Source organism: Nansenia antarctica (assembly GCF_963989245.1).
Source record: "Nansenia antarctica genome assembly, chromosome: 9".
Taxonomy (NCBI): domain Eukaryota; kingdom Metazoa; phylum Chordata; class Actinopteri; order Argentiniformes; family Microstomatidae; genus Nansenia; species Nansenia antarctica.
The window spans coordinates 23,515,601-23,529,548 of record NC_137679.1 but is presented as its reverse complement, the minus strand read 5'-3'; the positions used below and the strand labels follow the sequence as shown (position 1 = coordinate 23,529,548).

Genomic DNA, 13,948 nt, shown 5'->3' with positions numbered 1-13,948 from the left:
TAATAAACACCTAATGGATCAGATTATGTAAAAAACAAAACAATGTTGACCAAAAATGGAGATAGAACCATATAATTCTAACGTCACGAAGTGTGTCCACCACTGGGCTCAAATGGATTGAATTGTCCACGCCACCACCAATACCACACGAGCCACGGCCACAGGACGGCAGTAACGTGGCGTAGCAGCACAAGCCATCATCAACATTACCTGTGTGCAGCACTGCGCTGACAGCACTCTCCTCTCCAGTCTGTCCCGTACAACCAGGACAGATGACCATTTCACACAAATTACCCAAGTATCACGATCCAGTCCTATGTTCAGTACATTGTAGCTAGCTTTAATAACCGATATAAGGATGGATTCTAAGCGAGACAAAGACCAGGGTAAGTTTACATGGATGTGTTAGCAGCAACAGTAGCAAGCTGCTGTCCATCCAGTCGCCAAGAAGCTAGCATTAGTTAGCGAACTAGGCTAGCTAGAATCATCCAGACCAGTATGGCCATCCAGTATGATTGGCTATTCATTGCTTTTGTCTTCATTCGACTCTGAATTTGTTTAACCGATCACGAAGATCAAATACGCTGTGTTTGCAGCTTGGTCAACACTATTTCCATGCATTTATTAATGCTAACCGTTAGCTAATGCACAAAGCAAAAAGCATCCATTTAAATCCCTCAATCATTGCACTAGTAGGCACATCATTTGGCATTGTTGCACTTTGTCTAGTCAGTGCTTGTCAGCTTGTCAGCTAAATGTCACATCTAGCTAACTTATACAAGGTGTAGTGTTAGTTTACAGTAACAATATATGACCACCGAGACAGTCATCCACTCACTTTTTAAGAGATGTGCTTCCCAGTCAGCTAGCTAGACAGCTACTTGCTCACTTGTTGATGTATGAATCGAAGAATATCAACAACAAGACCAGCCATACATGTAGACACTTAGCTACGTAGGTCTATGTATGAAAGGCATAACTTTAACACTATTATCCATTCATATAAAAGTAAATATGTATCACATTATGTCAATAGATGAAATGAAATACCCCTCTGAGGATTAATGAATGCAGATGCCACTGTCTCTATGACTCCCAGGAGAGCTAGAATCCCTCAACCCTATGTCTCTCCCGAGTTGATTCACTAAAGACAATATACTGTGACAGGGAAGGCATCTCAAAAACAGGCACAGACCTCTGGAGAAAGAGTGCATTGGCTGGTTGTGACCCAGTCTAAAAACACCCCTTTAATTCGAGGAGTCAGCACAGAAGTGGAGTGCTGTGAAATGTTATTTAAATCAGTATAAGTATACTATTTATAGATGGATGTGGCTTATCTCCCCATCCCTCAGTTAAGCAGAGGAGACAGGAGTGTTCCCTGCCTTAGCTGCAATAATGACTCATGACTTTGAATAAGAATAGAGGTGAAGTTGTGCTTTGTTCCCCTGCTGTCTTACACTCTTATTCTCCCTCAGAACAAGACTTTGCCAAGATAACTGCTTCACTGCTTAAGTCTCGGACAGGAGAATTTGATTTGGAGTCAATTTTGTTTCTTAAGCTTAGAGGTCATGGTAAGATTAAATCATTGTCATAAATACTTGATGTTTGCCTTGATGCTTGCCATGTCTTTTATTTGGGGTGACAAGGCTACATCTGTTTTACAGGAATATATGATCTTGGATGTGTTGGAGAATGCATGAACTTGGAGAGACTTGACCTTTCTGGTAATAACATCACAAATTTAGCGCCTCTCTCATCCCTTCGGCTTCTTATTGTTCTCAATGTGTCTGCCAACAGGATTTCTAATTTAGGTAAGTATTTATATTTATGCTAAGTTAGCACTTATCATTTGCTAAATCTGATCGTGTTGATTTAGGTCATTTTTGGTTTCCACCTAGTCAAAATTATGTTTTGTATTTACATACTGAGGTTTTTCAATGATTGCGTTTAGCATTCAACTCTGCTGATTGAATATCAAACCTGTTCCATGTTTTTCTTCTTTCAGAAGCCATATCCAGCTGTGACAGTTTACAGAGCCTAAATGTGTCTGGTAATCTCTTAGCCAGGTATTGTCTAGTATTTGACCTGGTTCTTTAATGATATGAAATGGTCTGGATTTTAAATTGTAGTGTATCAGGCAGCCCTTATCAAGCCCTTCTTGATAAAGTGTATCCTTAATGCTTCCAAGTCACAGACAACACTCTTCTGTAGATTTTCTGTAATAGGAATATAGTCACTTCTTGGTACAGATACTCTGTATAATAGGCGTTGTTTTTTATTACAGTATTGAGAACCTCCACTGCCTTCAGTCTTTGAGAAAACTTGAGAATATCCGGCTGAAAGACAACACCTATAATTACACCAATCCAGGTGAATAATTTCACAACATTTAAGTTGCTTTTACAGTATTCATAGTTGAACTGTAAACAATTAAATTGTTGTTTCTTTTTCAGTTTGTAAGAATATGTCATACAGGAACATACTACTTGAGATGTTCCCGAACATCAGGGTGTTGGATGGTGAGATATATTTGTGAAATATATTTTATTGTGCATATGTTTATTACATAATATTACAATAAAGACCATTCATTCATACATGCTTATTGGGTAACATCCATAATAACTACATTATAATAATAAATATCATTATAAATAATAATAAAGAAAAACATGTGCATAATCTACCAAAGACTTGTTAGACAATCCCAACATGGTCTTTTTTGTTCTCTGTTCACTCACTTGTAGGGGAGAGAGTAGTTGGACGTGGGAGTGACTTATATCAATTATGCAAAGACATTGATGATACTATTAAAGGTATTTCTTTCAAGCAACTTGCTGTTTTGTAACAACAATTTGTGCAACAGAATAATGTAAGATATCCCTATGAATATGTTCTAATTTCCATTATATTTCATCTTGAAGTTTAATTGATTGAGAAGCCAAAAGTATGGAAATGATTTTGATTCATCTCTATATGTTATCCTTACAATATGCAGCTGGTTTATACAAAAATGGACAACTGCCAGAGCTGCCCGATTGCAAGCCATGGGTGGAAGATGGTTTTTGGGAGATTAAAAGATCAAATAATGCTATTATTGAGGAAGCCTACAAACAGTTTAATGGTAAGAATTCATATGTTATCTTCATTAAATATGACAGATACTCGGGTTACTAAGGTTTGAAAGCTTACAAACTGCCTAATGCATAACTAGGGTTGATTAATTTTGAGTGTTTTCTGTTGCTTCTCATTGTCGGGAAAACTTAATCACTACCCTGATCAAATTCTTTCAACAGATGTTCTTCATGAATGCAGACTCCTCAATAATAGAGCAACGCATGTGATCTCACAAACGGAGAGATCTCTGAGCCTCAAAAACCAACCAAAGCAGTATGCCGTATAAAAAGGGCAATTTACCCACGATTGTGACGCGCATTTGTGATATTTGTTACTCCTCTGTATGAAACTACAGGATGTCATGGCTTAATGTCGTTCTTTTGAATTACATTTTATATCCGAATGCTTGACCCAGTACCATAATCCTTACATGCTCAGTGTTGCCTGCAGTGTGAGACCAGCTAACTCCTGTGTAACAGGCTTTAGGAAAGATTCATTTGCTGTGGTTGATTCAAACTGACACCACCTCAGGATGCAAAAAGGTGTTTACTTTGCACATTGTACACAGTGCTGTACATGTGTGATGCTGAGAGCTATGCTGCTATACAATTATCATTTGGAGTTAGTATAGCTTTTTTTGGTAATATTTGTATTTATTTACCAACATTATCAAAGCTTTTCCATATTGTACTGCTTGAATATTTATCAGGAAATGTTTTTATCCTGTGTTGTATGCCTGCACTGAGTGCTACCTATTTAACATTGTATGCACCATGGATGGCTTTGAAGGGTTTGTTTGAATTGTTTCTACTTGTTTTGATACAGTAATTTATCATTGATGTGGTCAGCAACTGCAGAATGTGGAAAATACAATGTGATATTGAAATGGCAAATAAAACATAGAGGCTCATTTGCTGTTTTTGTTGCAGACCATTAATGTCTTCTACTAATCAGTTAGCTGTCAGGAACTGAATGTTTAATTTATAGTCGAATAAAACTTTTTTCTGTCTAAACTTTTGCAAACCATTTCAGAGTCAAATGTGAACATAGACACACTAGCCAAAGATTACATTAACTTTCATTAACTAAATGAATAGGTACTTTCTCACGTATATTCTTAGTATCAGTATTGAGCAATTCAACCTACTTAGTTTTTGTTTCTTATTGCAGGTGCATTCCATATGTTCCTCCCTTTTCATCTATCGTCAGTTTTGTTCTTAAAGGGGGCCCTCTTGTGGCATAAATGGTGTAGTTCCATCATGTGTTGCTCAATACTGTAAACCGCACTCCTTTTTTGAGAATACTTAATTTACAAAACATATCTGATTATTTTTCCATTTGCTGCTCGGTCTTCAGAAAAGGTATTGATTCTGTAGTAGAACTTGCTCGCCTAGGATACATAGGCATACTGTTCTCACTTTGCTAATTATATATCGGGTGCATACCATTAAATAATGGTAATGGGGAGACCAGAAAATGAAGCAATTTAACAATATTAAGGCACTCCTGAAATGGAATGCATCTATTGTGGCTTCCTCTCCTTCCTCATTCAGCTGCCCTGATTTGAGAACGCAACATTGTTGAAAGTGATGTTGTGGACTAACATACATATTGTTAAACTGTTACCATCCGGTTCTTTCAGATTACGCAGATGAAGGAAAGGAGATCAACTGTGTTCGGCATAGCATACTAGCATACTACTCATACTAGATATGACGTAGATTTTGAGTAGTGCGTTCACACTACAGTATGCGAGATTTGAGTATGCGAGCAATTACTTCCGGGAAAATTTAAGAGGATTTGTGCATCTAATATCTAAAAAGCAATACGGTTTTTTTATTGTATCGGATTAAAGTAGCAAAGACCAGAAATTCCCATTGACCGCCAGTCAAACTTCTACTCTTCTATCACCCAAAAAGGGGCGTGTTCGTTTTGATGACAGGGAGATGACGCGCAATTGCTCTGATGAATGAGGTTGTTAAAAAAAACAGCACGGTGAACGAGGTTGCCAGATTGGTAGCCAGTTTTTATCAAAGCCCGGAGAAGACGAACCTACACGATTGGAAAAAAATATTTTTGGGCTGAGGTATACTTAATTTGACGAGCCATAACTTCTCACTAAAAGCGTCGTTTTTGGTAATTAATTTATCAATTGTCTACGCGACCAATTAACACTTACTTCACCATTCTGTCTTTAATATAGATTTGTGTACACATATTCAAATTGTTTTGTTTTGTCTCAAGGTGTAACGCAAATCCACTGTGCCAATCGCAAACGAATGCAGTAATCTGGCAACCTTGTCGACAAGCGCTGCTCTGACAACTGATGCGCCTCTGTGTTTCCCCTGTAGTCAAGAGTCGCACGGATCTAAGCAGGATGGCTGGGAACGCTTGGAGGTCAACGGTAAGGGTGGTCAATGAGAAGCAGGGAGTCGTGCCAACCACAGCGCTCATTGATGGATCAACTAGACATAAAACAGATTTTAGTGGTGGTGTTGAAAGCAATGAATGAATGCTTGGCTGAAGGTAGCGGCCTTAAATAGCTCGCTATGGATGAAATGCCCTTCACACCCAGTGCCAGCTAACGCTGTTAGCCTCCATCAGTAACTGGCTGGCTAGCTGGCTAGTTAGCTACCTGTTCTACTACACATTGAGGAATGTCTTGACTCCTGTTGTAAAGCTAACTGCTTGCTTTCTGGACTGAAGAACTAACAGTAATGTTGCTAACAAACAGATAAAAACAACAGATATGTTGGGTAATCAAGTAGTACATGTAGCTAGCCAACACACAACAGTGACAGTCGTCGGTGTCAAGCGAACCTGCCAGCTGAATGTGCCAATGTCGCTATTTGTGCCAATTAGACCTCTACGTAAAGAACATTTTCGATTTAATATTCATATTTACTTGCAACATTTGCAGATTCTAAACCTTCTGGAAAAATATGGTTTACGGATCAGTGAGAAGAATAAAATCAAGACACAGGAAGTAAGCTTGATATTTTTCTAGCTAGCTGGCTCGCTACATTTTGACAACACCAAAGCTGCTATATCCCCTGCAATGTACTGGCAAGTTAGGGCGAATCTGCAATGGACATTTTTGTATTTGTAACCTACAAATTCGACATTTTGCTGTAGGAGAACTGCTGCTAGAAGTACTTGAGCAAGGGTAGGGGGATGCTTGGTCCCACGCCAAACCCGGCCACAAGGTGACCTGTCAACTTATGTCTACCAGCCCCTCTGTAGAGATGTTTTAGTCAACGAACTAACTGGAGTCGACTATGTAGTAAGGTCTGAGATGTGAAAAGCTCATTTGTAAGGGCAAAATCTGATCTTCCCCCTAAGAACCGTTTAATTACAAATTATGTATATGTATTTCGGGAAAATGTGTACCCTTCTTGTACATGACTCTTTGGGCCCCTCTTTTTTTCTTAACCTCAAAATGTCCTTCACAGATTGTCTGCCTTTTTACTCCAAGGAGCTTCCATAGATCCTGATCGATATATGGAAGTTTCACAGAGCCTCCATTCTCCTCTTTTGAAATTGGTTTATTTTCTCATGTTGCTTTTGTCTCAGCTAAATCAAAATTGTGGCATTTGGCATGCAGTGGTGTTACCTACTTACACACTCCCTCCTATGTAGAGACTGAGCAAGGATTAATCCTCAATGTCAGTGTCTGATTGATAGTGGCAGTAGCCATATTAAACAAGTAGGAAATCAATTAGGCTAAAACAGCAACACTTAATTTAGAACCCCCAAACAATCATTTGTGGTATCTTCATGTTTACGATGAGCGTATAACCTATAATGTGTACAATGAGTGTACAAGACTTGAAGATTGCGCAGAGATTTTGCAGATTAATCCTTGCCTCACCCCCTATCTGCATGTTCCCTTTATGTAGGAAGTTGTGTGTGGTTGTGACAGAGGTCTCTTTTGCCTTTTGCCCTGTTTACATAACATAAAACATTCATAAAAGTACATTCAAAATGACAAGCATACTATGGTTAATTAATTAGTAGTGGGGGGTTAGTGGTGGTCTAGTAGTGGATAGTGAGTTGGACTTGGGATCGGAAGGTTGTGAGTTCAAATCCCGCCTGAAGCCACACCACTACTAGTGTGCCCTTGGGTAAGGCACTTAGCCCTCAGTTACTCCAGGGGGAATGTCCCTGTAATTCGTAATTGTAAGTCGCTTTGGATAAAAGCGTCTGCTAAATGGCAAAATTATTATTAAATTATTAATTACAATGACAGTCAATGTACACAGTATAATCAATTAAAATGTGTACATTCCTTAGATGACATATCCTTTATCAGATTAGTTGTATTGTAAGTAAACTATGCAATTAGCCCAATTTGTCACACAAGCTTGTTTTGGTTTGTTTGTTTGTTTTGAATGTGTGTTTTGCCTAGGTAGTTTCATAGCTTCCAGTTAGTTGACTCATAAAAAGTTATTTTGATATTTGAGTTACAAAGCCTTCTTCATATAGACCCACATTTATAGATTGATATGCCTATTAGGCTATAAGGTCAATATTAGGCTACCTGTATGCAGGGCAGGCTTACTGTAATACACAAGCAGAGGTTAGATTTTCTATACATTTATACATTTACATTTATTCCATGCTTTTGGAAATATGAAGGATTGATTCAGCCCATCAAGCAACTGTACTATCTGAGATGGAACCCATTTAACCCTGAGTCTCCCCTTCTAGGTGTCCAGGGTCATGGGGGCAATGAAGACCCAGACCCCGCAACCCAAGATGTTCAGTAGGGGAGTAAGTCTCTTTTCCACACAGCTCTTGTTCTATATTTGCCTTGCCAAAGTTATGGTGAAGGCCTGTGTTTTTAAATAATGGCCAATGGTACAATGGTACTGGCTTCTGATATCCTCTGATCTAATGTTTATTTGTTTTGCCCCATAGATGCAGACTGTTACTTTAATCCCTGGAGATGGAATTGGTCCAGAGATCTCCAGTGCTATTGTGAAGATTTTTGAAGCAGCTAAAGTAAGCTAATATTTACCTAGTACTGCCTAGACTGGTACTATGCTGGAGGAACCATTGACTCAGTTTTAAATTAACCAACGTCAGCCACAGGTTGATTTTGAAATGCATAGGGAAAAGGTACACCTTTATCAGGGCTTGACATTAAGCTTTTTCAGGGACTTGTCCTTCGGACAAGTGAACTTATCTTTTACTTCTGAGTCTGAGAGCTCAAGTTACTTGTCCAAATACAACAGGTTTTTTTCTTGTTTTTTTTCCCCACTGCTTTTCCTGGCACCTGGCCAGTTTTAAGTGCTTGAAGGAACGTCTTGCTTGCTGGTTTGAGTAACGTTGTCGGTTTCTCTCACCACAGACTTCGGAGTCAAGGAGGTTGGCACTTTCGCAGGCAGTGGGTTTAATAACGGCCACGCCGCATGCAATAGCATTTTAGAATATCTGATGCCTGCAGTAGGCAGTGAGAATGAGGCGCGGCATTGCTTGATAAGCTAATACATTTTTTACTTTTCCGAACTGACAGAGGAATCTTTTTTTTTTGTGGATATTAATACATATTGATTTCTTTTTTTGTTTTTACTTGTCCGTCGGACAACTGCAGGAGGAAGTCCACTTTTCCGAACATAAAATGTACTTGTCCCGGACAAGCGGACACGCCTTAATGTCAAACCCTGCCTTTATGATTAGACCTATTACATTTTGGCATGAATGTGATTATGCCATCATTTTATTCAAGTAGGCTAATTCTTGCATTCTTCATATCAGTCTCATCATGACTTATACTTTACTTATATTCAATATGCTCTGAGTGGATGCAGTGTGAGGTTATGTCTCGGCCTACCCTTTTGTTTGTCCTTTTTTCTTTTTCTTTCTAGGCACCTATTCAGTGGGAAGAGAGAAACGTCACAGCCATTAAGGGACCAGGAGGAAGATGGATGATTCCACTTGAAGCAAAAGAATCCATGGATAAGAGCAAAATTGGCCTGAAAGGTACCAGCATGCATCTTTACTTCAAAAGGCATCATACTGTTATCTGCCATATCTAGTAAGCTGCTCCTTAACAAACACTCAATGTGCAGGACCTCTGAAGACGCCCATAGCTGCTGGCCACCCCTCCATGAACCTGCTGCTGAGAAAGACCTTTGACCTTTATGCCAACGTACGACCCTGTGTGTCCATTGAGGGCTACAAGACCCCCTACACTGATGTGAATCTGGTCACCATTCGCGAGAACACTGAAGGAGAGTACAGTGGCATTGAGCATTTGGTAAGTAGACATGTGTTTTCTTCGCTGTTCTTTTACATCATTTTTTCATCAGCATCCAAAGTTGTGAAATCATTTATATTCAAAAGTGTCTAAATATCCCTCATTAGATGAATGTTGGATGAAGAGGTGTTTTTATTATTTTATATATAGTATTTTAAGCCCGAAGAAAGCTATGACAAATGTCTTGATACCATCTTTAGTTTCACATTACACTCCCACACATTAAGCTCTCTTAACACTTTTGATTCTTACTCAGAAGTCTTAAGAAGTAGGCCCCAGACCATGTTATGTAAGCACCCTTGCCTACTAGCAGTGATAGGTTCTCAGATTTACAGTTGGTGACCCTGACCCCAAGGCCCCATTTCCCGCAACAGTCAGCTCTGTCACCATACCCCTGTACTGTATGAGGGGCTCTCCTTGCACCTGTCCATCTCATTCTCTCTTGAACAGTTTCTCACACAGTGCTAGCAGGCTTTGAGGGGGCACACAACTTGTTTATCAGTGCTGATTGATTTTCTCTAGGTAGGTAGACATAATGCTGCATTCCTAAACAGATTTTGATGTCCTATCCATTGTATCCAAAGTCATGTAATGTACCCATGGTCATGACATTCCTCCATGTAAGCTGTCTTTTTTTCTTCCTTCTCATGTAACGTCAGTACACATTCTTTAGCCCTTTACCATGTGGGCCCCTTTCCGTTTTTATTTTTGCATCTACTGCACCCATTTTATTTTCCCATAAAGTGAATAAAATGTCTCCCGTCTATGGTCTATCGTTATAGGGAGTGGACTTGTTTTGGTTGTTGTCCTTCAGTCACTTTCCCTCTGTTGTTTTTTGCCAAAATCTCTTGACGTTTGGTAATTTGTCCGAAATAGGCTCAAAGGGTATGTTTCAGAGTAATATATATGGCCCTGACTTGTGTGTTTCAGATTGTGGATGGAGTAGTACAGAGTATTAAGCTCATCACAGAGGACGCCAGCAGACGGATCGCTGAGTATGCTTTTGAATATGCCAGAAATAATCAAAGGACCAGTGTCACTGCTGTTCATAAAGCCAATATCATGTAAGTTTGATTTTCTTCGTCTGTAAAGGGAAGTATTCAAAAACAAAAAACTTAATAATTGTATGTGTTTGTTTAACCATTGATCAAGTTTTAAGTGTTGTTTTTTGTCCATGTGTGTCTGTATGTGTCAGTATGTGCCAGTGTAGAGCTCTTGGTTGTGGCTGATAAATGTCTCCCTTTTTCCACTTTTCCCTTTAGGCGTATGTCTGATGGACTGTTCCTCCGAAAATGCAGAGAGGTGGCTGAGAACTTCAAGGATATAAAATTCACAGAGATGTACCTGGACACAGTATGCCTGAATGTATGTATAAACATGTCTCAAGTAGGCCTGTAACAATTATGAAATAATTGTCTTATGGCAATTTAATTGTCTAATGGCAATTAAATTATCTAATGGCAATCTTGACTGTGCTCCAACACGCTAGCTAGCTAGCTGGCTAACAACAAAGAACATGGCCTTAACAAGATAGCTGCTCTGCATGTTAACTACATCACAACATGCTTATAACTACACATAACTACATGACAAGCAGTCCCTTTTTTATTGATGAGGATACATGTTGAATTGTACATGTTGAAATGTTCAAAAATATGTTTTATGATAATAAAGAGGCATGGTTTACTTCATAGGTTGTTTTGTTATTATATTATCTGGGTCACATAACAGTGAACAGTGAACAGTGAACAATTATATTTTTAAGCGCAATTATTTCTGAGACAATTAATTGTACAGCAAAATGTGGAATTGTTACAGGCCTTTTATCACCACGGTGTTATTAGGAATGTATGTTTTGTTTAACATTCTCCATCTAATTTAACATACCAAATTAGACTGATTTGATTAATCTCTTGCACCTCAGGGTTATATTACTGTGAGAGATGTGTATATCGCATGCAAAAACATATACTTTTTTGCAGATGGTTCAGGATCCTACTCAGTTTGATGTGCTGGTGATGCCCAACTTGTATGGTGACATTTTGAGGTGAGTTCAAGTACAGACAGGGCTTCACATTAAGATTTTTCAGGTACTTGTCCTTCAGACAAGTGAACTTATCTTTTACTTGTCTGAGAGCTCAAGTTACTTGTCCAAACATGACAGCGCGTGTGTGTCTGTCTGTCTACTAAAACACTACAAGCCAGTAATACATTCCATTCCAATTCCAACAATTACTGTGCAGAGTAGGTCATGCCACTTAATTAATTGTGCTTTCCCAGCATTAATGTTTTGATTCAAAGGCATGATTTGCCAGATTCTCTATGCATGATTGTTTTAATTTTTAGTTATTTAATGAAATAATAAGTTGAATTTGGTTTTGGAATTTGAAATTCTAATCAATATTAACAATTATTTAGTTGTGTTCTTATTTGTTGATAATCCAATGTGACACCTTTCCTGACGTAGTGTAACAATTTATCCGCTGATGGGACAAATTGTCACAAATGCTGTCTATTTAACGGTCTACAGCTCCATACTTTCGCGGGAAGTGGGGTTAATAGCGGTCACACGCACGCAATAGTATTAGAATGTCTGAGACAAGCTACCTCATAGGCAGCGAGAATAAGGTGCGGCATAGCTTGTTAATACATTTATTACTTTTCCGATCGGACAACTGAAGGAGGAATTATTTTTTTGTGGATATTAATACATATTATTTATTTTTCTCTTTGTTTTGAAGTGCAGGAGGAAGTCCACTTGTCCAAACATAAAATGTACTTGTCCTGGACAAGCGGACAAGGCATAATGTTGAGCCCTGACAGATATGATATAGTAGTCATGCAACCCTTGGTGCCTTGACCCAAACTAGCAGCAGGTCCTTCCTTACTGCCTATACCAAACCAGGTAATTGTAGGCCCTTAAAAAGTCTTATGGATACTCGCTTATAAATACATGGTAATCAATGAGCAGTTGTGACAAGAGGTGAAAGGTCATGAAAGGCACCTACCTGGCACCCCCTTTAACAAACCCTAAACAGTCACAAAATCGTCTTTGTCATTAAAAAGACAGGGCTGCACAGGTCATTGACCAACAGAGGTAAAGGTGAGTGATGCTTTGAGATAATCGCATCACCCAAAAGCACAGACACAAAAGGAACAATGCATTTGAAAGTATTCAAGCAGGGCCATAGCTATGTGTTTTGTAACATGGTAGGCTACAATGTGTGTGTGGTGTGCGTGTGATTCTTTCAGTGACCTGTGTGCTGGATTGATTGGAGGTCTTGGTGTGACTCCCAGTGGGAACATTGGCGCCAATGGTGTTGCCATTTTTGAATCGGTAAGTTAAGAGATACTGACCTCTCAATACCTTCTGTTATCCCCTCATAATTAAGTCTATCATCTGAAGTTAAACCTGGTTTGAGTTACTTCTCGAGATGCTGGTAATGGAAGTTTTACGACATCATGGACATAATGTATAATGACTGTGGTCCCTTTTGTCACGTCAGGTTCATGGGACTGCTCCAGACATCGCAGGACTGGACTTGGCCAACCCTACCGCACTGCTCCTCAGTGCTGTGATGATGCTAAGGCACATGGGTCTGCACGGCTATGCCAAAAACATAGAGGCAGCCTGCTTCGACACCATCAGAGATAAGAAGGTAACTTCCTTTGTTCCTGCTACTCCACTCTTACTCTGAAATGTATATGGATACCATCTATGTAATAAAGTTCCCTGTGTCATGTGTTTATATCCCCTTTTTTCAGGTTCTGACTGGAGACCTGGGTGGAAACTCCAAATGTTCTGAGTTTACAGCTGAGATATGCAGAAGAGTACAAGACATGTAATGGGGGATACTACTTTCTTGTGACATCATCTGTGTTTGGAAGTGTTCCAGTGAACACAAAATCGAACCCAACTTTGCATCATTCTCATGCAGTATATGCGCACAATTAAACTATAAATATATATGTACCAATGAAAACACATACCTCTGGAGTTTAACCTCCAGAATGTTTTTTTTTCTTCCTGCAAAAGTCAAGGCACTGTCTTAAATTATTGTCAAATGGTTATTGTATTTGTGAGATGTGTTCTCAAAGAACTGCTTTAGCTAAGATGCTATCTATTTATTGACTGGTACTGGGCTCTGGCCACAATTTATCATACTGTGTTAATTTGCCATTTGATCCTTGGCAGACGTACTGTAACCTTGTCCGGATTCAGAGTTCAATCACATAAAAGTTACATTTATTTTGAGTGAAGTCTCTTTTTTGTTTCTGATTGTATGACTCACCGCTGGGAATATCAGAATTGCACATCAGTCCTCGTACATCAGATGTTATTTGTCATCTGACACTCCCACAAAGGTTCGCTGTTCCTCCGTTCTAAAGGCAGAGGCACTGCCTATATTGAGAGATGAACCACTTGAATGGGGAACATGCTGGTAACCCCTGCTCTCTTGGGAGGACTCCATTTTTAGTATTGAGCTGAGTGATCAGATGACAACCTTCCATATAAAAGTAGTGTGCCACTTGCTATCATTTTAGGATAGAAACAACACTCACACAAGA

The 13,948-nt window shown here is 39.1% G+C and overlaps 2 protein-coding genes across 2 annotated transcripts; both read left to right on the top strand.

Annotated features, from left to right (window-relative positions):
* Positions 1-358: 358 nt before the first annotated feature.
* On the top strand, positions 359-3,403 carry lrrc61 (leucine rich repeat containing 61; the record flags this gene model as incomplete). Its single annotated transcript, XM_080539880.1, has 9 exons — positions 359-386; positions 1,476-1,571; positions 1,665-1,811; positions 2,006-2,066; positions 2,285-2,370; positions 2,454-2,519; positions 2,748-2,816; positions 2,999-3,124; positions 3,297-3,403. The coding sequence occupies 9 exons, from the start codon at positions 359-361 to the stop codon at positions 3,401-3,403; spliced, it is 786 nt and encodes a 261-aa protein (XP_080396006.1).
* Positions 3,404-5,468: 2,065 nt separating this feature from the next.
* Positions 5,469-13,589, top strand: idh3a (isocitrate dehydrogenase (NAD(+)) 3 catalytic subunit alpha). The gene is made up of 11 exons (XM_080539411.1): positions 5,469-5,521; positions 7,828-7,890; positions 8,038-8,121; positions 8,988-9,102; positions 9,192-9,379; positions 10,310-10,443; positions 10,642-10,744; positions 11,362-11,426; positions 12,632-12,716; positions 12,886-13,038; positions 13,145-13,589. Exons 1-11 carry the CDS (start codon positions 5,495-5,497, stop codon positions 13,223-13,225), a joined length of 1,098 nt encoding a protein of 365 aa, XP_080395537.1. The 5' UTR covers positions 5,469-5,494; the 3' UTR covers positions 13,226-13,589.
* The last annotated feature ends 359 nt before the right edge of the window (positions 13,590-13,948 follow it).